Raw genomic sequence first — 26,966 nt, 5'->3', positions numbered from 1 at the left:
GGACTTACCTAGGTGCCAGGGTTGTGCCAATTGTGGAAACAATGGTACATTTTAGGTGAAAGAACACTGGTGCTGGGGCCTGGTTAGCAGGGTCCCAGCACACTTCTCAGTCAAGTCAGCATCAGTATCAGGCAAAAAGTGGGGGGTAACTGCAACAGGGAGCCATTTCTTTACAACAGGTGATCTAAAATTAACCCCCTTGGCATCGCAGTCTCACACTTGTATTCAATATGTAGTTGCAGTACCAGTCACCATATATACTTCCCATACAAACACCACTCACTCAAATGTCACAAGGTTCAGACATCTCATGGTAGTAGAAATTTCCCCGAGGGAGGCATTCAGGCAGTTCACACTTAAAGAATGGAAAAAGGCCTAGCCTACATTAAACATCAGAAAAACTGTATAAGAGGACCAAAATGCCATGGACATGAACAGCAGCCTCATGTTCTTGGAAGACACGCTTGGCATGCACACCCCCCAATAAAGGGGTCTTAGAACCTCTCACATAGTCTGCGTGTTAGCAAATGTGCAGAACAGCTGTGTGCTGGGCACAGAAAACGGCAAAATACCTGTGAAGACTACAGTTGTGTTACTGAAGGCAGCAGTGTACTTCCGTAAACTAATACAGCAGACCATTCCTTACAAACCGAGGTAGATCTAGAGTTGGCGTTAATGCAGAAGGGAAGCCTTCTCTACAACCCATTTCATCAACAAGGCCAGCTTTCTCATCAAGATATTGGTATAAGACATGGAACAGAAAGGGTTGCACAGGATGGGGGTTTCTTGAGAATGGTAGGCGATTACTCTAATTGAAATAACTAAAGGACCCTTCTGGTATGAGGAATTCTAAATTCAAATCCATCAGAAAGCTTAGCATTTGAGTTGAGCATGACTTTCAAGTCAGACAACCAAAGAGGATTAGGGTTGGGAATGTAGACTAAGAACAGGAGTTCTGTTTCCATGTTTCCTTCCCTGAGCTCTTGCCCCATGAATGGATGAAGTATTGTTAGAGTTTGTGCAACTAAGAAGTCTGGTGGGAAAGGGCCACCTGATTTCCTGTACTGATGGTGGAACTGGCACCAGAATAAACAAGCAATCATTTTTTTTATTCTGATTTAATCTTTCAAGTTAACTGTCTGCCTTCACGCTGAAGAGCTTTACTCCACTAAAAGTAATAAAAGTAAGGCTCACCAACATATTGCAAAGGAAAACAGTTGCCCACATCTAGGTCAGCAAAAAATGAAGTCCATGCCCATTTATATGGACAATGATTCTGCTGTGTTCAGACTGAGTATATGGTTTTGCTTGTATGCATCCATTCAACAATTAATCTATTGTTGTGTTATGTGGATTTGAAGGGCGTAGCTAATGACCTGTGAGGGTATCCAGGCACTGAGCAGGGCTGGCCTGAGGGAGGAGATCATGCCTGCTTCATCTAGAAGAGCCATGTATTGAGGTTCTTTCAGAAGTCCATGGGGGAGGAGGCTCTGAGGTGTTGCAGTGAGAGGGGGAGGGTTTTGGGTGGGGGTCATGGCTGCGAGGTATGGGAAAGCGTGCTGTTCACTATTAGCCTTCTTGATGAGAGGGAGGAGTGCTCTTGCCTGGGACACAAGTCCAAGGAGTCTTGCTGGGCTGGTGCTGTGAACAGCTTTGTAGGCATGGGTGAGTAGCTTAAACCTGCATCTTTCCTGGACTGGGACCAGGTGGAGACTGAGGTGAGGAGAACTGTGGTTGTTTCACAGGATATTTGGGATGAGTCTGGCGTCAGCATTCTGGATGGTCTGGAGTCGGTAGAACATGGGGCTGGGATTACAACGTTGAGGGTCTTACAACAGACATGTCTTGTGACAAGAGCCTGGGTGACCGTCTGGTGTTAAGTGGGACCCACTTAAATTTTGCGAAGAAATGCAGGGCGTGGAAGCATGAGGTGAAGGAGTTGATCTGTCTGCTCGTGGAGAGAGGGGTGTCCAGGATGACCCTAAGGTTCTTGCCATGGCCCTGGGGGTGGCTTTTTTTTTGGTGGCCATGTTGGGAAGGCCACCAAGAGGCGTCCCAGGGGGAGTGGTTGTTGCTGAAGATGAGCACTCCAATTTTGTCTGTGTTGAGCTGAAGGCAGCTGTTTTTCATCCAAGCAGCTATGTTCCTGAAGCAGTATGGAAAGTTTGCTTCGGTAAGGGAGATGATGAGCTGTGTGTCATCAGCATAGGATACTATGTTGATGCCAAGGACTCTGACTATGTCTGTGAGGGGCATCATGCAGCGGTTAAACAGTGATTCTTGAACGGCTCTACAGCAGAGTTTCTTGGGTTCTAATGCGGGGGCAGTATAACTTGTTGAGATCTGTTCGTGAGGAAGGAGGATATTCACTTGAGGGCCGGTCCACAGATATCCAAGTGCTGAAGCTTTTTGAGAGAGTTGTGGGAGACCGAGGAGAAGTCTGAGGAGGAGTGCAGCCATTTCTCCTTGGTCGAGGATGCTTCCGATGTCCTTGGTGGCCACAATGAGGGCTGTTACTGTGCTGTGGTTGGAACGAAAGCCAGATTGAGTGCTGTCTTGTAGTTCATGGTGGTCTGCGAGTTGGGTATTGATGGCTTTTTCTCCATGGCTTTAGTTGATAAAGGCAAGAGCAAGATGGGTCTGTAGCTACTGAAGGTGTTGAGGCCTCCTGCTGGTTTCTTCAATAGGACGTTGACCGCTGCCTTTTTTGAGCAAAAAAGGAAGATGATGGTGATTATGGAGGTGTAACTAGTGTTGGCATCTGAATGAACTTTGGCACCACTGGAGTTGCCTCTTATTGCTTCGAAGTGGAAAAAGACACCAAAAATTGCTCCAGATCCAAAGGCGCTCTGAAAGAAGGCACCAACCATTACCTTGACACCTTCGCCTGAGTGAAGGAAGGTACAGACTGAAATTGCAGAACTAAAAAGCATAGCTCTAGGATTGACTGAAGAGAAAGCGCTCCATAGATGTGGCTGGTGTATTTAACCTGAAGATATTACTTATAACTTGTGGCACAACTTTTGTGAACTGATCCATTTGATCAAGACAGGAGAAATTGGCAGGAAAACAATCCTGGTCTCCTGTTTTTTTTTTTTTTTTCAAGAACGATGACCTGCTTTGATCACTGTCAAGGATCAAACATTAGCATCTATTTGACATTACGATCAAGATCTAGGACCGGTAACTAAAGGAGAAATAACAGTGTTGTCTTTTTTTAGCTCTATGATTTCAGAATTGAGTGAAAAGTCCTCTTTGAAGGGGTAAGAGTTCAGGTAATGCAGGCAAAATTCTCAATGGATACTTGTATGTTGATGGGGTTTCCTTTTGGTGCAAGGTTACAAATAGCTTAGTATTGTTTTTACTGGTGGTTTGGGAAGCATCAATAGCAGAGGTCACAATATATTGAATTATCGAAAAGCCACAGACACACTAAACACATGGTATGAGCATCCATCATGACCATTTTCCTCCTAGATTCTAGGCATAGCTGAATGTCGGATGATCTAGGATAAAATGAGGTGGAAAATATAAATTGGGAAAAAATCTAAAAATGTCTGCGAAATAAATTGGAGGAAACTGAAGCAATCTATCAGCTAGCTCTAAATGACAACATGTAGGCCATGACAGGAAAAAGGAAGACCACACCCACCACAGATGGTACCTTTCTTTTAGTACTGCCACCTTTGTGGATCGCTGGATGGCGCCAGCTAGAGTTTGGCTGCTAAAGTTTGCACCACTAGATATTTGTTGATGAGGCATCAGCAGATTTTAAAAAACTAGCCATTAAGAAATATACAATCACTCGCATGAGTCAGGTGGTGCCTCAACTGCCTCCTGGTGGTGTACTCATGAATATTGTCTAACGCACTAAATCTCAAAATGGAGAGCCATGGGTGACGCAGATTCAAAAGCACTGCGAAGGAATGGGAATAGTATAGACAATAATTAGGCCGCAAGTGTTCTGCACTCTAGCAAATGCAAGCACAAATTGAGAAGGGTGGCTTCAGAGAAGTGAGTCAGCAGCATAAATTCAGAAGAATCTGGAGCACTGGGTAGGTTTCAAGGTGGACCACGAACGTCGAAGCAGTGAACCTTCGGCAAGCCCGTCTGTGCCTGTCCGAGCCTGGACCGCGCCCTGCACTCGTCCTCCTGGTCCACGCACCTCCAGTGTCCCCATGCGCCTCTACTCCACCACAGAGCTCCACACTCTCAACCCAGGCCGGCACACAGCCTGCGCCCTGGCCGACCCCAGACACACCACGGACCTTTCGCATTTCACTCATGCCACTTCTCCTGCACTCAAGCCAACAAACACCACAACAACACCGAGCACCCCAATCACCTCAGCTGCATCCTCCTCAACACCCGCTCCATCCACAAGCACGCCATCGAGCTTTGGGACCTACTCACGACAGCCTCTCCAGATATCGCCTTACTCACTGAAACATGGATGAACCCCTCATCGGAACCAGACATCGCCATAGCCATCCCAGAGGGATACAAAATCACCAGAAGAGACCGGATCAACAAACCAGGAGGGGGAATTGTCATAATACACAGAAATTCCATCAGGATTTCCACCAACACCAACGACACCCTGGACGCCACAGAGCACCTACACTTTCAGATACACCTCAATGCCAACACCACTTTGAGAGGAACCCTTGTCTACAGACCACCAGGCCCCCGTCCCCTATTCTGTGACACCATCGCAGACGTTATCAGCTCCCACACCCTCTCCTTCACGGACTACCTCCTCCTCAGCGACCTAAACTTCCACCTGGAGAGCACCAGCGACTGCAACTCCATTGCCCTGCTGAACAACCTCGGAAACCTCGGCCTCAAGCAACTGGTCACCTCACCCACCCCACTCAGCCGGACACACGCCTGATGACAATATTCTCTTCCAGCAGCCACTTCGCCTTCCCTCACACCACCCAACTCCATTGGACTGACCACCACTGCGTCCACTTCTCCTTCCTGAAGCCCACCACCCACAACATCCTATCCCTCACTGCAAGTGGAACAAGATCTCCAATGAACAAATGATCTCCAACCTCGCCCAATCTACACCACCCATTACCAACGACCCCAACGCCGCCGCTCTCAACCTCAAACGATGGCTCAACGAGTGCGCAAACTCCCTAGCCCCACTCAAAAAAAACAACACCCACATCAACAAGACAGCTCCCTGGTTCACCGCAGAACTTCAGACCTTCAAATGAGAATGCCAGAAAACAGAGAGCCTGGTGCCAAGAGCCATCAGTGAGCAACTTTTCCGTCCTCAAATCAGCAATGCGCAAACACCACCAGCTCATCCGGACCACCAAACGATCCTTCTACAAAGAACGCATAGACAACGCCGCACACAATAGCAAGGACATTTTTACCATCATCAAAGAACTCACCAAACCCAAATCCTGCGCCATCGACCCTCCGCACTTGCAAGACCTCTGCAACTCCCTCTCCAGCTACTTCCACCGCAAGATCACAGACATACACGAAAGCTTCATAACATCGCCACCCACCATCACCACCACCGACGCAGCCAACCCCACAGCACCCTGCTGCACCAACGTACTGAGCACCTGAACCCCCACCAACAATGGCTCCCCATCAGACCCCTGCCCCCACCAAGTCTACAACAAGGCCAGCCAAATCATCGCTCCCCAGCTCCGGGCCGTCATCAACAGTTCCTTTGAGACAGCCACCTTCCCATATATTTGGAAACACGCCAAAGTCAACGCCCTGCTCAAAAAACCCAAAGCAGACCGCGAATAACTCACAAACTACCGACCTATCTCTCTACTCCCCTTCCCCGCTAAGGACATAGACAAGATAATCAACAAACAACTGTCCCGCTTCCTGGAGGACAACATACTCTATGTCGCCCAGTCTGGATTCCGTAAAAACCAAAGCACCGAGACCGCCCTCATTGCCTGCACTGAAAACATCAGGACCAGACTTGACAAGGGTGAAACCGTTGCCCTCATCCTTCTAGACCTCTCCGTAGTCTTCTACACCGTATGCAACCAAACCCTTCGCACATGCCTCTTAGATGCCAAAATTTGCCACAAAGCCCTGGATTGGCTCACCTCCTTCCTCTCTGCAAGAACCCAAAGAGTTTGCCTCCCTCCATTCCGGTCTAAAGCCACCAAAACCATTTGTGGAGTCCCCCAAGGATCCTCACTCAGCCCCACCCTCTTCAATATCTACATGGCTCCGCTCACATCCTCTTGCTTCAACACCCTCTGCATGCTACGCAAGACCTTCAAGTGGATTCCAATAGAAACCAGAAGAACGGTCACCCATGCCCTCGTCAGCAGCAGACTGGACTACGGCAACGCCCTCTACACAGGGACCACAGCCAAGCTTCAGAGAAAACTACAGCGCATCCAGAACGCCGCCGCACGTCTCATCCTCAACCTCAACCTCCCTCGCCACAAGCAAATCTCCGCCCACTTCGATCCCTACACTGGCTGCTCATCAACAAAAGGATCATCTTCAAAATCCTAATCCACGCTCACAAAGCCCTCCACGACACCGGACCGGCCTACCTCAATAACGACTTAACTTCCACATCCCGACCCGCCAGCTCTGCCGACCTCGCAACAGTCCCCCGCATCCAACTCACCACCTCCGGAGGCAGATCCTTCTCCCACCTCGCCGCCAAAACCTGGAACTCCCTCCCCACCAACCTACGCAATACCCAGGACCTCCTAACCTTCAGAAAGCGCCTCAAAATATGCCTCTTCGAGCAGTAATACTCGTGTTCGGGGAAAGCAGCCTTTGCTAAAACACAGAAGGCAACTTAAGGAATGAAAACATTAGGGGCACATTTCAACCTGGCTAGTGACGTCTTTCTATCTGCTCTTTGTCCATGGTGACACCTTATAATGGACACATATCCGCTTTGGTCCTAGAGAAAAGGCTGCTATTTCTGGAGATTTTGAAGTGTGGGGGATTCTTCCTACATCAATACTTTAATAGATAGAAAACTGAGGCAGTGAGGAGCACTTTTCCCCAAAAATGGCTATAGTCGTAAATGTCACTGTCATGGAGTTACCTGGAGTTGCATATTCCACGCTCTCTGTGATGCCCGTGGATGTGAGGGTGCCTACTGCAGTGCCTGCAGCCGCATGTACTGACAGCGGCCAGCGTATGCGTTCTGTACACAAGCACGACCATGACCTGGCTCTCGCACAGCTCCAGATGCATCATAATGAAAGAATCGTCAGCACTTTAGTAGTGGTAAGAATCCATCTGACATAACATGGCTAACACTGCCTCTGGTGTAGTACTGCTATGTGTAGGCCAGGGCACCGCCGGGAATCGAAGCGGTTTCAGAGAGGTCATCGATTCGCTATCCATCTGAGTACAGGAGGGAAGTGACGGACGCGGGCCTCCCTGTGGCCTGGGGCGACGGAGGACAGCGCGCGCGCACAAGGATGAGGTGTTCGATCATGAAGCCTCAGGAAGGCCTCCCCACAGTGGGTAGCGTCCGGGATCCTAAGGATCTCCGTTACTGGCCGAACGTGCCTGTGCCAGGCTCCTGCCCTATGGTGCATGCCACAGTTACTTCAATGGCCAGCACCGGTGTCTTGGGCTGGATTCTGACCCCTAAGAAGGGTCGGTGACAAGGTTAGTGGGCTGTACCGCAGCAGTGGAAGGGTCGTGCACCCAGGTGCTAGATGACAGTGAAGTGCGCAATAGTAGACTAGTGGTACGCTTAGAAGTCTGGCTGTGTTACTGAGGTGGGCAGCAACAGACGAGTTCTGGAATCTGGCTGCCACATCTAGCGGTTCGTTTACTGTGTACTGTTAGTTTGATGCACGGCAGTGAAGGGTGTTCTCGGGTCGGGCTACCCGTCTCTGGGCCCGACAGTTACTGTTTGTGACTGCGGGCGGTGCTGGAACCGGGGCCCCTCACCACGAGGGTGGTTATTTACTGTCCCTGACTTGGACGGTAGTGGGGGTGCCGAGGCCGGCTTCCAATCCCTAGAAGCGGGAGTCTGTCCCTGATTTGGACAGCAGTGAAGGGCAGGTTGGACCGGACTCAAACTCCTAGGGAGTCTGTCAGTTGGATTAAGAGATGGAGAGGGCTGTTCTCATCAAGTGCCCAGGATAGGGTGACACCAGCGCAGTGGTTTTTTTTTTTTTTCAGGTTTCGACCATGGCCGCGGCTCACATCTAGAGGCCATGTCCCATGCTTGCTGCATGTTTTTTTTTTTTTAACATAGTGGATAGTGAATGCAGAACGCCAAAGAAAGGCAGGGATCTTCATACCCAGTAAAGCGCTCATGAACGGAAGCTCAAGATAGACTTTACACAACAAAACAGGTTGTTGGTGGAACCCCGGTCCCCCGAAACCAGACGGGAAGCACAACACAATAATATCAGAGACCAGCCCACCGCTTCCCAAACAGGAGGGAGCCTCCATATGCCTCTCACAGAGCAGACAGCCCCTAGTCACAGGCAGCAGGTCTTTTCCCCCGCCCTCTCCCCAAAATAAGAACGCGCAGGCAGCCACCTCGCAGAACAAGCAGCCCACTGCCCCTCAGTGTAGTCAAACCCCTCAGAGCAGGCAGGCACCACCCCATCTCCAGCTCGGGGGGCGGGGGGGACATGTGACTCCGCCGAGCGCTGACGTCCGAGGCTGGTCCAGGAGCAGCAGCAGCCGCCACAGCCTGCGCCGGGCGCACTCCGCCTGCAGCCGGAGATGGAGAGTCGGGCCGTGGAGAGCGGTGACGGGGCAGTGGGGCTCCCGGGGACGAAGGGGCCCGTGAGGATGCACTGAGAGTTGGTGTCGAGGAGGCAGGCACACTGCGGAGGATGCACTGAACGCCGAGCTCCCGGGGAGGAAACCACCCGCTGCCTCTGCGGCCCCGGAGGATGCGCGCCGAGCCCCGCGGGGAGCGCCGGGAGCAGCATGTGTGCACGGACTCCGGGGGGCCAAGGAGGCCCTGGACACGGACAGAATCTAAGCCAGCGCCCCTCCCCCGGGTCCGCCATGAGCGAGGCAGGTATGAACACTACCCTTTAAGGGGCCTTCTAATCGAGACAGGTGTGTTGTGTACGCCGCCCTCCCTGTAATGACACCCTTATTAAGAGACGTAGGATCCCCCCACCCCACCCCGCAGTGTCCGGTAGGACCCAACACTGGAGCACAGCCATCCATGCATCCCGCCCAAAGGCGTCCTCTTAAAAGGTGCCATCCCACCGGCGTCAAGCTGTCCCCGGGTTTCGCTGGAATCTGTCTGGGGCTGCAACGGTATCCAGGAGCAATCCCTGCCAGCAAGTGTCCTCGCAGCATTCTCCATCATTCCCCTTTCTCCCGCATCCTCTGCCCACCCTTCCGCCGTTTCCCGCGTCCTCTTCCACCCTTGTCTTCAGCATGCTCCCGGTACACTCTTCCTTCAACTCTATCTAGCATCTTTTCCAACCCTCCAAGTCTCCAGCCTCCTCCCAGGGGTCCCATTATTCTCTTGTCACTGGCCTGCCCCAGCCTCACCTTCAGCCCCCTCCCCATCCTCCCGCGCCCCACACCCCACGTGACTCCAAGTACCCACCCATACTGTCCCTTCAGTAGTATATTTACCAATCTCTAACAACACCCCGTCTTTGCATTTTCTCCAGAAGTTTTGCGCGCAACCCATCCCCCCCCAAAAAAAAATAATAATAATAAGAGTACCGCCTTAATTTCATTCCTTCCAGCACAGCCGCCTAATCTCTGGCAGTTTCCTTGTCTCCACCAAACTCTTCCCCCGTAGCATATCACAAGATTTCTCCTTAACCAAAGTTTCTAGGCCAACCTCTGGCAACCCAGGTCCCTCTGACAAACCAAGGGTCTCGCTGCCAACCTCTGGCAAACCATGCCTCCCTCGGCCAAACTCTGGCATACCGAGTGTCTCTGCAAATGTTTTACAGTCCTCGCCGCCAGTTCTTGGTAATTTAAGTCTCTGTCAATATATACACGGGTTACGGAGAGGTGGATCTTCTCCATCGAGACTTAACGAGGAGCTAGCTGTTTTAGGATGTACCACGCACATTTGGACAGGAATTTCTCAAGATAAACTACGAACAGTACTGTGCTCGATACCTGCAGCTGGCAGGACCCACGGCACTAACGCTACTGAAAGGGGACATTAAAAAGCTCCAATAAACAGACCAGCAGAATTCGAGACAAACTAGGTCACTGTTAATCCTTATGTGTGGTAATCTGGAAGCAAGGATAACATGGCAGGACCATGCAAGCAAGCTGAGACTGTCCTGAAGCTGCAACGTCAAATATAATTAGTCAAATATGACTTCTCGCGCTTCAAGCACTACCCTGTGATCTTCATTTTAACATTGGGCATCATCAGGGAGTTAAATCAGAGGACAGGCAGTGTCCACTGCTAGGCGCGCAAATTCCCGCTATCCCCTCGGAGCCTCTTGATTGTCATCGCTCATCCTTGCCGCACAAAAACACAATACGTCAGTCATATTAAAACAAGTAAGACTCAAACTTAACGAACGACACATCTGGGGTAATCATCAGGTTGCCCATAAGCTTGCTCCGAAATTTGCAAAACAAACAAAAAGGCTATTTATTTCCCAGGCGGTGAGTTCAGGATTAGCTGCACACAACCACAACACCCGAGAATCAATGGTCGAAGAGAGTACTCCTCTCCCCCCCCCCCCCCCCCCCCCAACATCTGGAGATCAATGGGGAAAGGTCACATGCCAATTAGCGAGCTCAGCAGAAAGGTCATTTTAAGACCTGTTCGAGTGGCATATTAAACAGTACTCTTCAGTTTCAGCTGGCAATGTTTCATTTAAAACCAGAGCAGCACCAAATACAGATGCGTGCGCTGAGAGGGGCACCCCCGCCCCTCCAGAAAGACTGCCAACCCACAACCTCGTACACTCATTTATTAATAAGATTTTGTTTGGCAAATGTGAAAACACTTGATGCAAAAACGTGTTCTACTTCATATTCCAAGTACTACACTACAAAGAACCAACAAACTACTCGAGGACTGCCGATTAATATCACCAAACGGTAATCAGGGGCTGCCTTATCCATAAAGTCTTCCCATGAAGAGTTCCCATAGTTTAAGTAGAAGGGGGCTTTTCCACAGTCTGCCAACCTGCCGAGAGTAACAGCCATTTCTAGTACTCCTGCCCATCGTCCAGATAGCAACGGCCTTTCTACAAAGCCTGCTCCATCTCCAGATAGCAACCGCTATTTATATAGTCTGCCCATTAGCAACCCCTGCCAGGTCGCTAAAGGATGCCCTCCCCTCAGACAGCAACTACCCTTCCCGTTCGTCTACCAATCGGCAGAGGCTGTTGGAGCCAAAAAAAGGTTGCCTTGTCCCAGATAGTGCCTGACTTTTCCATAAAATCCAGGTAGTGCCCATACAGTGACCCTCTGTGCTCTATGACAACTAGCTTTGCTCAGTCTCCAACTTCATTCTGCTTTTATTACCTATCTCTCTAAAATGCAAGCCACAGACACACATACGTGTGTATATATGCCCGTGCACACATTTTCAGTGATTGCATACAACACCATAAAACCAACTGGCATCCACAAGAACTCACACGCATTTCTAGCCGTCCACAGGGAATAGCTAAGCAGTTGGACTGAAAGTTCAAGTCTAAAGTAAATTAAGGCTTAGAGTGAACAGGGCCACTATTTGTTGTTTGGTTATTTGTATAAGTGCTCCAAGCTTCTGAATGTGCCCTGCATTCGTCCATTCTCCATAGGGTGAGGAAACTATGCAGTTCTGGCACCCAATGCGATGCTACAAGCAAATCTCAGTTTAAATGGTGTAGCTGAGAGCTGTGCTGTTGTCAAACTGCCTGAGTCAGGGCCTCGGCCAGGTTGGTCTATTTTACACAAAGAGCTTGGCAAAATTAACTAAAAAAAACAGTGACAGACACTACTGGATCCGGGTGTAACATGCAATGCAACTAAAAGCAAAATGAGGCGGATGAATAAAATGGAAATTCAATTTATACAAGTTCGTTTTTCCAGCAGATACACCCAGGCATCAGCAGCGGTCACACTAATTCAAGAAAACCTCTAACAGTAATAAAAGGAGAATGGCATACATTGGAATGGAAGTCCATATGGAGCCCTAAAAACTGCAAGGGAGGGTCCAAGCAGGCCCGGGCAGTAGGTGCTTGTGGCAGAAAAGGCCCACGTGCTTCCTTTTGTGGGCATATGGTCACTCCTTATTCTTCCACCCATAAAAGTGGACGTCGTCCATGTAGAAAGAGCCCCTCCATGGCCACGAAGTCACAACTTCATACTGGAGCAATTCACGCCACAACTCAACCTTCAGGGTGTCATGCCTGGATGGTCCCTCAGTGGGCCTTAGATCACACTCCGTATTGGGGCAGTGCTCAGTCTACTTCAACAAAGAGGCTATCCCTGGCTTAGGGGCTCTTCAGTGGGAGCAAGGTCTTTGTTACAGGTCCACAACAGGACACATCTCACCAGGTTCATTGGCATTTAAGCCTAAAAAAGGGGGCCCTCGCTGGACCTTAGGCCACACTCGGTACAGGAGTAGTTCTCACTCCAAGAGTGAGGCTATTTCTATCTAAAGGGCCTTCCCTTTAGCTCAAAGTCACACCCCCGAGGGGGGTTCGTGATCTTAACTTGGCTCATCAGCTAAATTATCCCCTGCAAATCCTTTCCATGCTTCTTGCACATTAAGCACGTTGCCCGCAACCCCCAAATCCTATTGAATGGCGAAAGCAGCTGATGTGTATTTTACAGAGGTCACAGAATGACGAGCACGGTGCGAAGCAGACACCGGCATAATTGGTCCAGAGGGAGCCGAGCCGCTAGAGCTGCAGGCCGAGGGCAGACCACAAGGGGGGCACGCGGTACCTCCGCTCCAGAAACACACCTTCAACCAGCTGACACACCGGATTAACCTTAAAAATAGGATATCATCAATTCCAGACATCCTATCTTCAAACTCAGGAATGTATTCCCCAAACGGCAGCACTGTGAACTCGTGTTATTTCGCACAACTAACGCTCTCCCTCCTCACAAAGTGACAGAAAATGTAAAAGCCTACCAAATAAACAAGAAACGCCAGTCTGACCTTTTAAATGCGCGCACTCCGGCTTTGTAATGATTAAAATACGCCGCAGCGAAACCGGAACCCAAGTGCTCATTCCTTCCTACATGAAAGCTCGCCCCAGTCACGCTGCTCACATTAACCATTTCTGAAAATAAAAGTGACAGTGTATGATCAAGGTAATTTATCATAAAGTAACATTGTCAGTCACCTGTACGCAGGCACAGAAAATACTGTCAAAGCTCAGTAAAGTATAAATTATCAGCATCGGCAGCCTGCGGCTACCCGGGGAAATGTTACAATTAATGGAGGGGCCCCTCCTGCAGGCGGGAAATGTTGTGAATCCAGAACAGAAATCACAGCCTCTCTTGCCGCACGAACAATGCTGTAATATGGAAGCGAGACAAAGCGCATGCAATCCGCCCCTACTAGCAATCCAATTTACCCCAAACACCGATGCTTTTCATTTCAAGCTCAAGTGCCAAATGCTGGTACGTGAGCTTCAATGCACACTTCAAGAAACCCAATATGTCCTAGAGTATGAGTGAGGTTTAATGGGGATTTTAAGACACTCATTGCACTCAGCTAATGTGAGCTCTAATGCACAATTTAAGATTAGTTGAACAGAAAAAGGGTGAGCTGTAACCCACATTTTAAGGCGTGGAATAAGAGTGAGTTGTATGCACATTTTAAGATACTGAAAATGGCGCTGAGTAAGGGTGGGTGGTAATGCACACTTCAACACAGATTGGCGTAGATAAGTGTGGCTGTGCTACAATTTTTAATACATGGGATGATGCTTAGTAAGGATCAGCTGCAATGCACATTTGAAGACAGGAAAGGGGTTGTAATGCTTGCTGTATGTAAGACAGATGATGGTGCTTATTAAGGGGGAACAGTAATGCACATTTTAAACTATTAAGTGATAGGAAAGACGAGTTATAATGCAGATGGCTCAGATAATGGTGAGTTTTACTGTACACGTTAAAACACAGGATTGCGCTTAGCAAGAATCAACTGTAATGTACACTGTAAGACCGGAAAGCGTGGCACAAGAGTGAGTTGTAATGCATATTTTAAGATACAGATGATGGCACTGAGTAAGGGTGGGTGGTGAGGCACATTTTAAGATAGAAAAGAGGGCACTGGGTAAGGGTGAGTTGTAATGCACGTTTTAAGACCAGGGGGCACAGAGTAAGGGTAAACTGTAATGTATATGTGATGAGAGAGAAGATGGCACTGAGTAAGGGTGAATTGTAATACATGTTTTACAGCATACATGTGAAGATGAGGTTTATTGCTCATTTTAAATTACAGAAGATGGCACAGTCGGGGTGAACTGCAATGTAACTAAGGGTGAATTCTAGTGCACATTTTAAGAAAGGATACCTGTTACTGCAGGGGCCTGCAGATATTCAAGACATGGCAGTGTGGAGAATGGGGAAGCTGTAATACAGAAGATAGTGTAGAGGAAGCTTTAATGTATATTTTAAAGTAGATGATGGTGTGGAATAATGCGGAGTTGTAATGCACATTTTAGGGCATATAATGGCGCAGTAGCGGGGCCTGTTTTACACATTTAAGATACAGAGGTGGGATTCTTCACATTGACTAGTATTTGATGTCAATCATATAAACCACCACACACTTGGAGGGGTGCCACGTTAAACCAGCTGTAATCAATAACCTGCCCCAGTAATAGCGCATGAGGATACTTCTGCGGATGGCCTTTCAACCTCGTTTGAAATGTCCAAGGTCGGGGCATGATATACAGCAGATTAAAAATCTGAAACCCGTTTCCACTGAGCGATGCAAGGCTCGTTTATCAGAGCTGTGCTCAGCTCGCAGCATGCATCATCGTGAAAAAGGACAAACTGATTCAGCGGAAAACAGTCACCGTCGATTCACCATCTGAAATGGTTAAGATTTACACCTAACCCACACTGCCGATTCTTTCACACACAAAGTCCCTCCGTCAGCAGAACACACCGGTTTCAGAAATCTAGGTCTTCTGCGCCCTACACAATACAATTGCTGAAAAACAGTTCCTAGTGCAGATAAAAATGGTGTCCGGGCTTTGCTGACTGAGACGTGCCTTCAATCTCCAGCTCTACGCCGTCCAGCATCCATCACCTGGGGGACAGATTGGCTCTCTGCACCTCATACCCTGAAGTGTGGGGTGAAAGGTGATTGAAAGGTGGAAGGAAACATTTATCAGCACGCCTCTGTGGCTGGCAGTGAGCTCACTGGACCTAGGCTATGAACCTCGACATGTCTATCATTCTATAGGGGGAGGGGGGGGGGGTAACAAAGTCAGAGCTAGGGAAATCCCAAGCCGTGCAGCGAATTGAACAATGCGCACAAAACGCACCCTATGCCCCGCTATTGAGGACAGCCCCTAGTTCAGTTAAATATAAGATATATTTGAAATGGTGGCTCTGTAAGGGAGAGTCAGCTCAGTACTTCGCAGAAGAGTTAAGTGCCCAACATGAAAGGCAGACCAAGTTCTTATTGATTATATCATTCAACGCAGGGTTTCGATGTGAAGGTGCTTGCGAATAGGTATGCAACATCGCATTTTCGTATATTTGTTAAGTAAAGATCAGCCCGCTGTGGTTAACATGAAAACTGTTCAGTCCCTTGCAATTTCAAGTAGGTACCCTGCTGTCTATTTCTTGTTATGTGCTGTTGCCCTATATATAATCCTGGAATTAATGCAGGGCAAAGACTCACATATTCTTGGTCTTTTTTTTTGTAGAAATCTACCTAACCCAAACAAACAGGAAGATGACGACCAAAGAACCTCTGTGACTGCAACGAAAAAGGAGCCCTTCTCACACATCGCTGGACGACAACAACATGCTCCAGTGGAGAAGACGACATTGCTGCTTTGTGAAGATGAACTGGACCAGCAAGAGGTCTCTCTTTCGGACACATCTCATAGGGCTTCTGTCGCTCGTCTTTGTCTTTGCCATGTTTCTGTTTTTTAATCATCATGACTGGCTGCCGGGCAGGGGTGGACTCAAGGAGAATCCTGTGGCATACACTATTCGAGGATTCCGGGTCACCAAGGGCGATACCAACAGTTCTCTCAGGAACATTTTGAAGGACGTAGCTACTCAGACTCTTCGGCCACAAACTGAAGACAATTCCAATAACACTGAATTGTCACCTCAGGGGGTAACAGGATTAGAAAACACGCTCAGCACTAATGGCAGTGTTTACAACGAGAAAGGTGCTGGCCGTCCAAACAAGTACCATTTCAAGTACGTCATAAACGAGCGGGAAAAGTGCAAAGGGAAAAGTCCTTTTCTGATTCTGCTGATTGCAGCAGAACCAGGGCAGGTGGAAGCGAGGCAGGCTATTCGGCAAACATGGGGAAATGAAAGCTTAGTGCCTGGCTTGCAAATGGTGCGCATTTTCCTGTTGGGAGTTACCATGAAGTTGAACCACTACCTTCAGAGAGCCATCATGGAGGAGAGCAGGCAGCACCATGACATTGTCCAGCAGGAATATCTAGACACCTACTACAATTTGACCATCAAAACCCTGATGGGGATGAATTGGGTCGCCTCCTACTGCCCGCACATTCCCTATGTAATGAAAACAGATAGTGACATGTTTGTCAACACAGAATATCTAATACACAAGCTCTTGAGGCCAGAGCAGCCTCACAGGCACAACTACTTCACAGGTTACTTAATGAGGGGATATGCACCAAATCGCAACAAGGACAGCAAATGGTACATGCCCCCAGACCTCTACCCAAGTGAGCGCTACCCTGTCTTCTGCTCTGGTACAGGGTACGTTTTCTCTGGTGATCTAGCAGACAAAATCTTTAAAGTGTCATTGAGCATACGCCGCTTGCACTTGGAGGATGTCTATGTGGGGATTTGTCTAGCCAAGCTACGGATCGATCCTGTTCCCCCTCCCAATGAGTTTGTCTTTAATCACTGGCGAGTTTCGTACTCCAGCTGTAAATACAGCCACCTGATAACCTCCCACCAGTTCCAACCTAGTGAACTTATCAAATACTGGAACCACTTGCAACAGAATAAGCTCAATGCCTGTGTCACTGCTGCAAAGGAAAAAGCTGGCCGATATCGCCACCGCAAGCTGCACTGAGAGGCCTCTTGGTCCCCGGCCCCGGGGATTCCACGTTCAATTTGTAAATCACCGGAAAGCATGTACTAAGACTGCTAATTTGGAGATGTACCAACACATTATAGAATTTTAAAATTATTTTTTTAATTTTAAAAGAACCAGTCCTTATTCACCTCTAACTGATAAGCACATTACAAAGACAACATGTGACCAAAATGTTTAACCTAGACAAATCCCAGGCTGTATTCACCGGCTTGTTTGTGTTCAGCGCAAAGAGAAGCATGCACACCAATGTTACAACTGCTATTTTATGAGCCAATAAAATATAATTGCGCACTTGTTTCATGTGGAAAATATTTTTATCAAGTACAATTATAAAGACCTCGTCCACTTTCACTACCCTGTAGGAAAGCTCAATTTTGAATACTGCTGAAACAAAACTGTTTAACCAGAACCACATGCAGGGCTCTTTAATATTTAGTCTTCAAGGATGGCTCCTAGGCTTTCACAGTAATGACGACATGCCTATAGAAGTAGGCTGCAAAGAAAGTAGGTCTGGTGAGTTGCACAGTTTTAAAACAAACCACAAGAACGTCTAAGAGAGTAAACACATAGCTAACATCATCACTTGCCAACATTTTGAAAAATAAATCCCATATGCTGTTTCACCCCTATTTCTATGCAAGAAACGTCCCTCTGTTATATGGGTGTCTGCGTTTTCACTGGGGTCTAAATGCTGCCCCTACAAGTGGGGACGGGAATACTCCTTTTTTACCCAAATATGAACCTCAATAGTTACCTCCACACATGCCCAGCAGGGTCACTCTTCCATACATTTCCTGGTTTAATGCAGGGGGTCACCAGGCAGGGTCACCAAAATGTAGGTGGGCCAGCATAAATCCAGAAGAGGGTGCTTCCTGGAAAGCAGAGCCATTATTGCCCCATATCGTACGTCTGGCCACAGAAGAAGGCAGTAGCATACGGGTCAAGAAGTCGCACAACTCTTGCATTCAGAGTTCTCAATACCTTGTGTGACTAGCCAAAAGGGGTTCTATCATTAGATATGTATGTGATTTTGCAACAGATGCACAAACTGTGGAAACAGCAGGGATGTGGAATTACTATCGCCCGTGACATACTGTTTGGAGTCAATGGCAACACATTTTCATGTCTATTTTGTCCTTGGGACTAGTAGGCCAAACCCCCACTTGCAGCACAAACCCTTTGCTTTCCAGTTTACAGAGAAGGGATCTGTCTGCACTTGAGGAAATGTGTGTCCATATGTTAATGCTGTTCGCAGTTGTATTTATAGTTCGTTAATTAAAAGCCTTCATTATCAGGATGAGCGCTGTAAATATACGTTTTAAGGTTACACTACGGACAGTGGTTCCAGTAAAAAAGAAAAAAAAAAGTGTACACAATTTTGAAAAGTTTAAGAATATGAGGCTAAGTATAATGCTCCCAGAATGCTCTCTGATTCGATGCACATGTTTGCAGAAGCTTGTAAGCAAGAGTGAGGATTCTTTGCTTTTAAAATAAAATGTTCAGGAAAAAAATGTGAGTAGGAAAAAACGTCTCTCCCTATGACATTTTAGGGGCTATTCCTTTGAAGTGTCATTTAGTAAAATGTGTTGATGCGGGCTAGTATTTCCAAAAAATATTCCTAATGGAAAATCACAGTAAGCATTTTCAACAAGATTATGGGGAGCATGACAATAAACCAGCACTGACAAAGCCAACCAATCCAACATTTTTTGAGACTCTCTTGGTTTCATCAATGCATGTCTTGTTTTGACATGGCTTTTGTAACACAATATTGTTGTGGAAGCTGCCAGGTCCTCACCATTGTAATAAACACTGGCAAAAAGAACACAACGTTTTTGGTCTCAAAGGCATACATTGCCATAAGTGTCGTAACAAACGCCCCAGCCCCCTCCAGGGGACCCCCTCTCAGCACAGCACCTGCCTTGAATGAGTCTGAAGGTAGGCCCTCCATGTTTTGTAGTGGGGCCTCCTCCAGATTTGTTACGCCATTGGTTGCCACAGTGGCGCCTGGCACTGAACAAAACTACTTTGTGTGCCAATATACTCCTTGTAGAAGAGCAGAATGCAATGACTCACAGTAAAGCCAGCCAACAGATAGCGAGAGAAATAGAAGTTTTATAAAAACAAAATGTCTTTGTTAACACCAGACCTAATTACGGACCCAATTCTTAAATATAGTCACAAAAGTGCACCCATGGTATATGTCTTTGAAATAGTGGCTTTCATGAATTCACAAGAACTTACAGAAGTAGACCAGGAAATCGTACTCCTAGAAAATATTTGTGAACTGTATAGTGAAAAGTTTGAGTCCCATATTTCCCGTACTTTCAAATCTTCTAATGCCTGATCTAGGTACTGTCCGGATTTGGCTGTAGGATTCAAACTAATCTCCTTCCAAATCGCATGGCAGTGTTGAATTCCCTTTGATAGCTGTAGGTGTTTCCAGGTTTTAATACAGCTACATTCCCTTGCTATATTTTGGTTTAAGTAACCAAACTCCAGTCTAATTTGAGCTTGGGAAGTATACCCTGGTAATTGAAATAGAGACCTAAATATTTTTCCAGCTATACCATTTAGGATGGCGGCATCTTGCCCACGCAGGGCTTTGCTGCCATACCCTATCGTCAAATTTAGTTTAGCTGCCACAACTTGTAGCAGGGGACGGTAACTAGGGCCGCTTAGTGACTTTTTCAGAGTGCGAAAGGCAAGCAGTAGAACATTTCCTTTCCTATATAAATCCTGCTTCTGAGGGAGAAAAGAACCCCGGTTATCAAATAGTATGCCCAAGTATCTATTATGCCCAGGTATCTATAGTGATTGCCTTGTTCTAAGACTCCCCTTTGTGTATGACCTTTTTTTTTTTTATCTCTAAGGGTTTTTTTTTTTTTTTTTTTACTGATTTCCATCAATTTGTTTTTTTTCGGATTGATTTCCATTCCATTGTGTTTGGCGTATTTGATTAAACTGATGATGAGCTGTCGTAGTCCTACTTTAGTTTGGCTCAGAAATACTACATCGTCAGCATATAGCAGATTAGAGATAAACATGTCACCAACTGTAGGGGAGTGCCAATTCACCTTATTAAGCTTAACAGTCAAATCTGATAGATTTGAAATTGAAAAGCTATGGTGCCAGCACGCAACCCTGTTTCAGACCTTGTTTGGTCTCAATTTTTCTTGAGAGGAAAGATCCATCCCCTATTTTTACTCTGATCCATGTATCAGTATATGACTGCTGAATGGAGTACAGGATACATAATGACTGCAGCAGCCTACTATTAGAACCAATGTGAGTATAAGAAATTGTCCAGCATTAACTACCCCCTGCACCAGCTACCTCACCAATGTTTCTGTTGTATATGTATATGGATGCAGGTACAAAGACAATTAATTTTGTATTCCAACGACCAGAGCCCATGTGTCACCCAAAATAACACGATTAACTCCTTGTGTATTTAAATTGACTTACAAAGTCATTAACACATTATACTTTCTTCCAACAGAAAAACATTTACATCTCATCTCTAGAGGGATTTGTGCATGTTTTTTGGTGAATTTTCACAAGTCAATTTCATACACCCAAAAATAATCATCCTTAATTGATAGCTGACATGGTTTGCGGTTTGTCCTTCTTTATCAAGGCCGTAACAATTATTAAGTCTAATCAGTACCTAGCAGTTATTTAGCTTTAAAGCAATACACAGAATAATAAAATATACAAGTTTAACTAGAAACAAAGGCTGATTTTCAACATGTTAGGCGCAGATTTCTCAAATCTAAGAAACAGTAATAAAAGACTATATAGTGAATATATATCTGTAAGGCTCTTTCAAAATATAAATGAAAACAATTGCAAGGCCAAGATAGGTTGGATACAAATATTTAGTTTTAGTAAAGTACAAGTGATATGGCTGTATATTTTATGTATTCTTGAGGGAATTACTTCAAACGTCCTTATGACCTAATGAACAAGCTACCTCAGAATGATGAAAACGCTCACTCTGAAAGACATGAATACAATAAGTATCGAATCTAGAGTAGACATAAAGAGACTGGCTGAAGCCTTTTTGCACTTGAGAAATTCAAAGACTATCCGTTTGTGATGGCACACCAAGTAGTTTGTTATATTATAAGTTAATGTATTGCTTACATTTAAATATAGGAAGGATACGTTGACCCATAACTAATAAAGGCCAATGTATTACCCCTGTGATTATGTGTTCCTCATCCATATTACTATTAATAGCACCTATTTATCGTGTGACCAACGTTGTAATATGAACACTGTGTTCTTGTATTTATTGTTTAATATGAGACTTATTTGAGAAGTACTTTATAATTAAAAACAGTAGGTTTATTGTTTCACTGCTCCTTGTATTTAGGGGGAGCTATATAATAATAGATACCGATTAATCATTATTATAACTACTATTGCAACCTCGATGCCCACAAAACAGGTCTGCTGTCAACTAAGGAAAATACATTTGGTGATATGAAGTTTATTTTATAAGGTTAATTGAAAAAAACATACATACTGAACTCCAGAAATTAGATGGAAAGGTGTAAGCTTTAACAAAAGTTTAAAAAGTATTAAATACACAAGGAACACATCATGTTATACTGGACTGAACACAGACTCAAACATTTTAATTAAAATAAATTAGGTTATCTTTGTACCTCTAGCCATATGAGCGTATATGAACAGTTAACTCGGGTGTGCCGGATCATACGATAACTGAACTAGGGCCAGATATCATGCCTCACACATCTGTACTACTAGCAACCTCCACAAGCACTTATTAGGCCAGGTGAGCTGAGCCCTTACAACAGACACAACACTTATGAATACCGGGCAATCACGGGAAATAGCCGAAACATTATTGTTTTAAATAATGTATCTAATTTATCTAGAAACAGTCAGTGATGCATTGGTCTTCCTCGCTCAAATATAACTAGAAAAACATGAATTTTACCCAGGCAGAACTCTAGTCATTAGGAAAGGTGAACAAAATTAATTATGCAGCACTGCACCAATGATGAGTAGTCATACAAAGCACTTCCGCTATGTTCCAATATTGCCATGCTCTGGTTCTCGAGACCTGATCTGTGCACTAAAGGCTGAGTTCTTTCAATGTTTTATCACAACCCCCTAGAGAGCATTACAAGAACAATTTTTGCTAATCTCCTGTTTTTAGATTACACGTTGCCTATGAAGAGAATTTTTAATTTATAGGCTGTAAATAAAACCTAAAAGATCTCAATCTATGATAGAAATGGCTCACAGATGACAAAGAACCTTCTTCCATAGAGAGGTACATAATTTTCAGTTACTGAAGAATGTCTCCTATCCCATGGAATGTGCGTAGCGATTTCACAAACAGGCACTTGTAAAGGCAATAGGTATGTCACTGGCTGGCAACATTTTGTCTCAGTGCTGGTTTTATGATGTTTGTGCAAAGCCTCACTGTTGGGGAAGCTTTTGGATCTTCATTGATGTTTTTATAAAATAAAATAAAAAGTGGCTAAAAGCCAAACATGTTTTGGTCTAAAAACACTAATTCACATCATAGCATCATAGTCCCTGCCAGTGAACTGCTTTGTGTGTGGGTTTTCTCCATATGAAAGGACAGAACACCATCACTGACAGTGAAGTTAACCCATGACTGAAGTGGGCTGATCCATAACTCCATGCTGATTGTTACAGGGGGTGAGAAAAAATGTGAATGGCACAATAACAGGTCAATGAATTAAGAGGGATGGTTGAAAGCTTGTTAGTAAGTATGTATATTACATATGTAAGTTTAGTAAAAAGCCAGCCCTAAAAAGACTAGCGGCAGACAACTGATTAAAAAATAAAAATAAAACAATAACACTGCTTGCACCATTTGGATTACTCCTGTTTGTTCCCAATTTATATGGAATGTTCATCTTTGGGCACTAGTTTGCAAGAGTTAAGTTGGTTTTCTAGAGTGAAGCAAGAACATTCTATATAACCCCATCACATATAATTTTAGTGGATTGCACATGAATAAAATGCTCTCAAAAGTGATGAACCTATGTGGTAGTTCCTGGCAAAGCAAGAGACCGTCAAAGTGGGTGAAAAGTTGATGGATGCTGCCAGGTAGAGAGTTCCAAAATGGAGGACACACACGATGCTGCAACCGTGATAAGGAAGGAACATAGATTAAGTTGTGATACATTATACACAATGCTTGCAACACCATGTGCCTTGGGCTAAGGTACTGAGAGAGACAGACTATGGATTAGCAGCCTTGAACTAAACATCGGGCTTTCGATTGAACATTACATTTTAGGTGGAACACCCGAAGACCATCAGTGATGTGCTTGCTTCATGGGCTCAGGAGATGTTACTGCTGCACTTTGTGCTTCTTATTAAAGTTGGTTCAGGAACAGTAGGTAGTCCAAAGCACAAGACATTGAACTGATGAGTCAAGAATTAACTGCATGACCAACAACTAAGCCCTTTTTTGATTTTCAAAACACAAGCCATATGCCAGCCTGTTTTTCAACCTGCCTGAGAGGTATCTAGGGCAATCCTACACCAATACTTGATAGAATCTACACTGCCCTAAAATGGAAACTTTCAGAGTGATCTACGTAGCATTCTTAGTATTAGCAATCTTATGACCAATTACAAGAACATTTATCTTAGAATTAGTGCGCTCTAAACACTTTACAAGTATTCATATGACAAAACGAATCACCAATACTACTATATTCTGCTATTTACCAAACTGAAAGTACAGAATACAATGTGTGAGACCAAGAATATGTTCAAGAGGACAATAGAACACTATACTGTCCAGGTGAAATCAATATTAATGTATACTGTCGATGAAATAACTACATAGTACTGTATATAGTTCAAGAGCCACCAATAGTACTGTACACTGTCCAGGAGATACCTGCACATGTATCCCTGAAGCATCAATAATAATTAAAAAAAAATGTTACTTACCTATGACACATTTTCTGCAGTATGGGAATCTTTCATAGATACACATGCTTGAAATCATACAAGTAGTGGAGCAACTTTCATAAATTCACAAGTTTGAATCAGAGTAGCAAGCAGTCATAAAACATGTTTAATGTATGTTATGAACTGAAAAAGCAGACAGTGGCTCTAAACTTACATTTGTATTAATATTAGGCTGAACCAATTGGAAAAGATGCTGAGTACTGCTTGTCCCACAGCTGCATCCCTGCAGTGATCTGCATCCAGACAGTAGTGCTAACAAAGTATGCCTGCTTTTCCACGTTGGAGCATGACAAACTATTGATAGAAACACCAGTGAACAGAGCAGGCATTGTTGAAATTGCTCTCGTAGAGTGAGCTTTAACCTTTCGATGCAGAGGCCTGCTGGCCTTAGAATGGGAGAACTGTATTGTTGTTGCGATCCATCTTATTAAGGAAGCTTTAGTCACTGGGCTACCTTTGTTACGACTACTGCATGCCACAAACAACTGGTCCGTATTTCAAAGATCCTTTGTACGTTGCAGATACGATTTCAAGAAGGAACAGTGTACAAGGCCTGCAGTGGTGAGAGAAAGGAGGTATGGGAAGATTTGTTCAGGAAGTGACAAAATAAGGTGTACGTTCGAAGTTTGAAACCATACGCAAAAACGTTTCCATTTTAAATGATAGGTTTTGTTTGTAGCATCAGCTGTGGCCCTTGCAAGAATATCCCTGCACTCCTGCAGGATGTCTAGGTGATGCATCTCATTGTGTTCAGAAGCCATGCCGATAAATGTAGAAAAATTGGGTCTGGATGAGGGACCTGTCCATGGCTCATTGATAGCAGATCTTTCTGAGGTTTCAGCTAAAAGTGGCTCTCCTCAGACAACAGTAGGAGCTCCATGAACCAGTGTTTTCTGGCCCAACATGGAGAAATAAGCATAGGCTGACAAGGTTCCCTTCTGATTTTCTTGAGAAGCCTGGGAATGAGAGGGATTTTTTTTTGTGTGTGTGTGTGGGGGGGGGGGGGGGGGGGGGGTTCTACACAAAGGTCTCTGACCTTCTCATCAAAAATGCATTCCCCAAGACCTCTTGTGGGGATCCTGACTTGCGTAGAACCAACATTTCTTGTCGTCTTGAGATGAAAAGCGATTCAGTCGGCTTTCCCCATCTCTGGAAAACTATACTGAGAATTACTTAATTCAACTCCCATTGGTGACAAGTTTGATGTGTTCTGCTTAATGTATCTGCCAAGCAGTTGTTGACACCCGACAGATGTTCTGCTCTTACGTTTATCCAATGAGCCAATGCTCATTTCCAGATGCTTTGTGCTTCTTGCAAAACGGCTTCAGATCTCACACCTCCTGCTTGTTGTGGTAATGCATGCTAGTTGTGTTTGTTCTGATCTACACCGATGATCCTTCTATCCTTGGTAGAAAAGCTTCAAGAGCAAGCAAAATCGCTCCAAGCTCCAGAAAACGGATTTAACTTTTTGACTGTTGCAGACTCCCTTTGCCTTGTATTTGCAGGTCCTGTGAGAGAGCTACCCAGCCTTCCAGAGAAACGTCTGTTATGACGTACTCCGAAATCGGGGAAAGTAAAGTCATTCCTCATGATATTGCCTGGATTTATCCACCAAGGGAGAGCTCTTTTCATCACTGGTATGATGTGGATGATGTCAAACGAGCCATCCACCTGGAGCCATTGTGCATCCAGTTCCTCTTGAAAGGTTTAATTTTCAGATCAGCATTTGGAATTAAAAGTAAAGCCAATGTCATAATGCCCAGCAGAGATTTGAGATGGCAAACCTAAGCGGACTGTCTTTTTACAGGATCGCTGGCCAGTGCCAACAGTTTTGTTTATCTGTCTGTGAACAAGAATGCTTTGTCTTCCAGCATGTCTAAGTCTGCCTCCAGAAAACTGAACCTCGTTGAGGGAGAGAGGCAAGATTTCTGAAAGGTTATTGCGAGTCCTAAGCTTTGAAACATCTGAAGGCAAGTTGTTGTAGCCACGGATGCTTGGTGAAAAGATGGTGCTTTCATCAGCCAGTCATAAAGATATGGAAAAACTCGAAGGGCCTTGCGCAATCTATGATTTCAGACGCCGATCCTTCACCTTCGTCCAATATCTTTTTTGCTTCCACTTTCTTGTCCTCTGGCAAAAAAAAAAAAAAACCTCAAGGTATGTGGCAATGTCCGACCACATCTGGCAATCGTATCTGCCAAGAATTGCCAGGGAATTTGCTGCTCATATATAAGTGGTTGACATGGTGAACAATCTCTTTACAATACTATTAAAGCGTCCACCTTTTCTGTCAGGTGGAACTATGATGGGAGCGGATGGATTTTTGGATCTGCGTTGAGGTGCAAGGGAGATTTCAGAATCTGGTTTCAGATGTCCTATGAAACAAGGTGATCCCTCTGAAACTTTATATTTGATGTCAATACACAGCAGTACTGCTGCAACAGTAGCTGGTGTCTTCGTTATTTTAAGGACTTCTTCCCATCAAGATTGCCCTTTCTATCTTTCTGGGCTGCTCTTTGAATTCACATAAAAAGCAATGAGACTGTTTAATTGTGATTGGTAAATGAAAGTGCGTAGCTGCTCTTTCCATGTGTGTATGAATTCCACCAATGTCTTCAGGCGGATAATCAACTGGTTGCGGCACTGGAGGAAAAGTGGTCAGAATGAGGTAGTCTCATTCATTTGCTAGAGACGATGTGGCTCCTCTGATGATGACTATGATGGGTCATTCAGA

General features: G+C 45.5%; 2 protein-coding genes across 2 annotated transcripts in view; one reads left to right on the top strand and one right to left on the bottom strand.

Moving 5' to 3' along the window:
• The window catches only part of CDC73 (cell division cycle 73), a 515,645-nt gene that overhangs the window by 198,363 nt on the left and 290,316 nt on the right, over positions 1 to 26,966 (bottom strand). The window lies entirely within an intron of this gene.
• B3GALT2 (beta-1,3-galactosyltransferase 2) lies at positions 8,538 to 17,527 on the top strand. The gene is made up of 2 exons (XM_069231103.1): positions 8,538 to 9,025; positions 15,843 to 17,527. Exon 2 carries the CDS (start codon positions 15,944 to 15,946, stop codon positions 17,207 to 17,209), a length of 1,266 nt encoding a protein of 421 aa, XP_069087204.1. The 5' UTR covers positions 8,538 to 9,025; positions 15,843 to 15,943; the 3' UTR covers positions 17,210 to 17,527.

Source organism: Pleurodeles waltl, chromosome 4_2 (assembly GCF_031143425.1).
Source record: "Pleurodeles waltl isolate 20211129_DDA chromosome 4_2, aPleWal1.hap1.20221129, whole genome shotgun sequence".
NCBI classification, from domain to species: Eukaryota; Metazoa; Chordata; class Amphibia; order Caudata; family Salamandridae; genus Pleurodeles; species Pleurodeles waltl.
The sequence above is the reverse complement of the archived record's forward strand: the minus strand, read 5'-3'. Positions and strand labels throughout refer to the sequence as shown.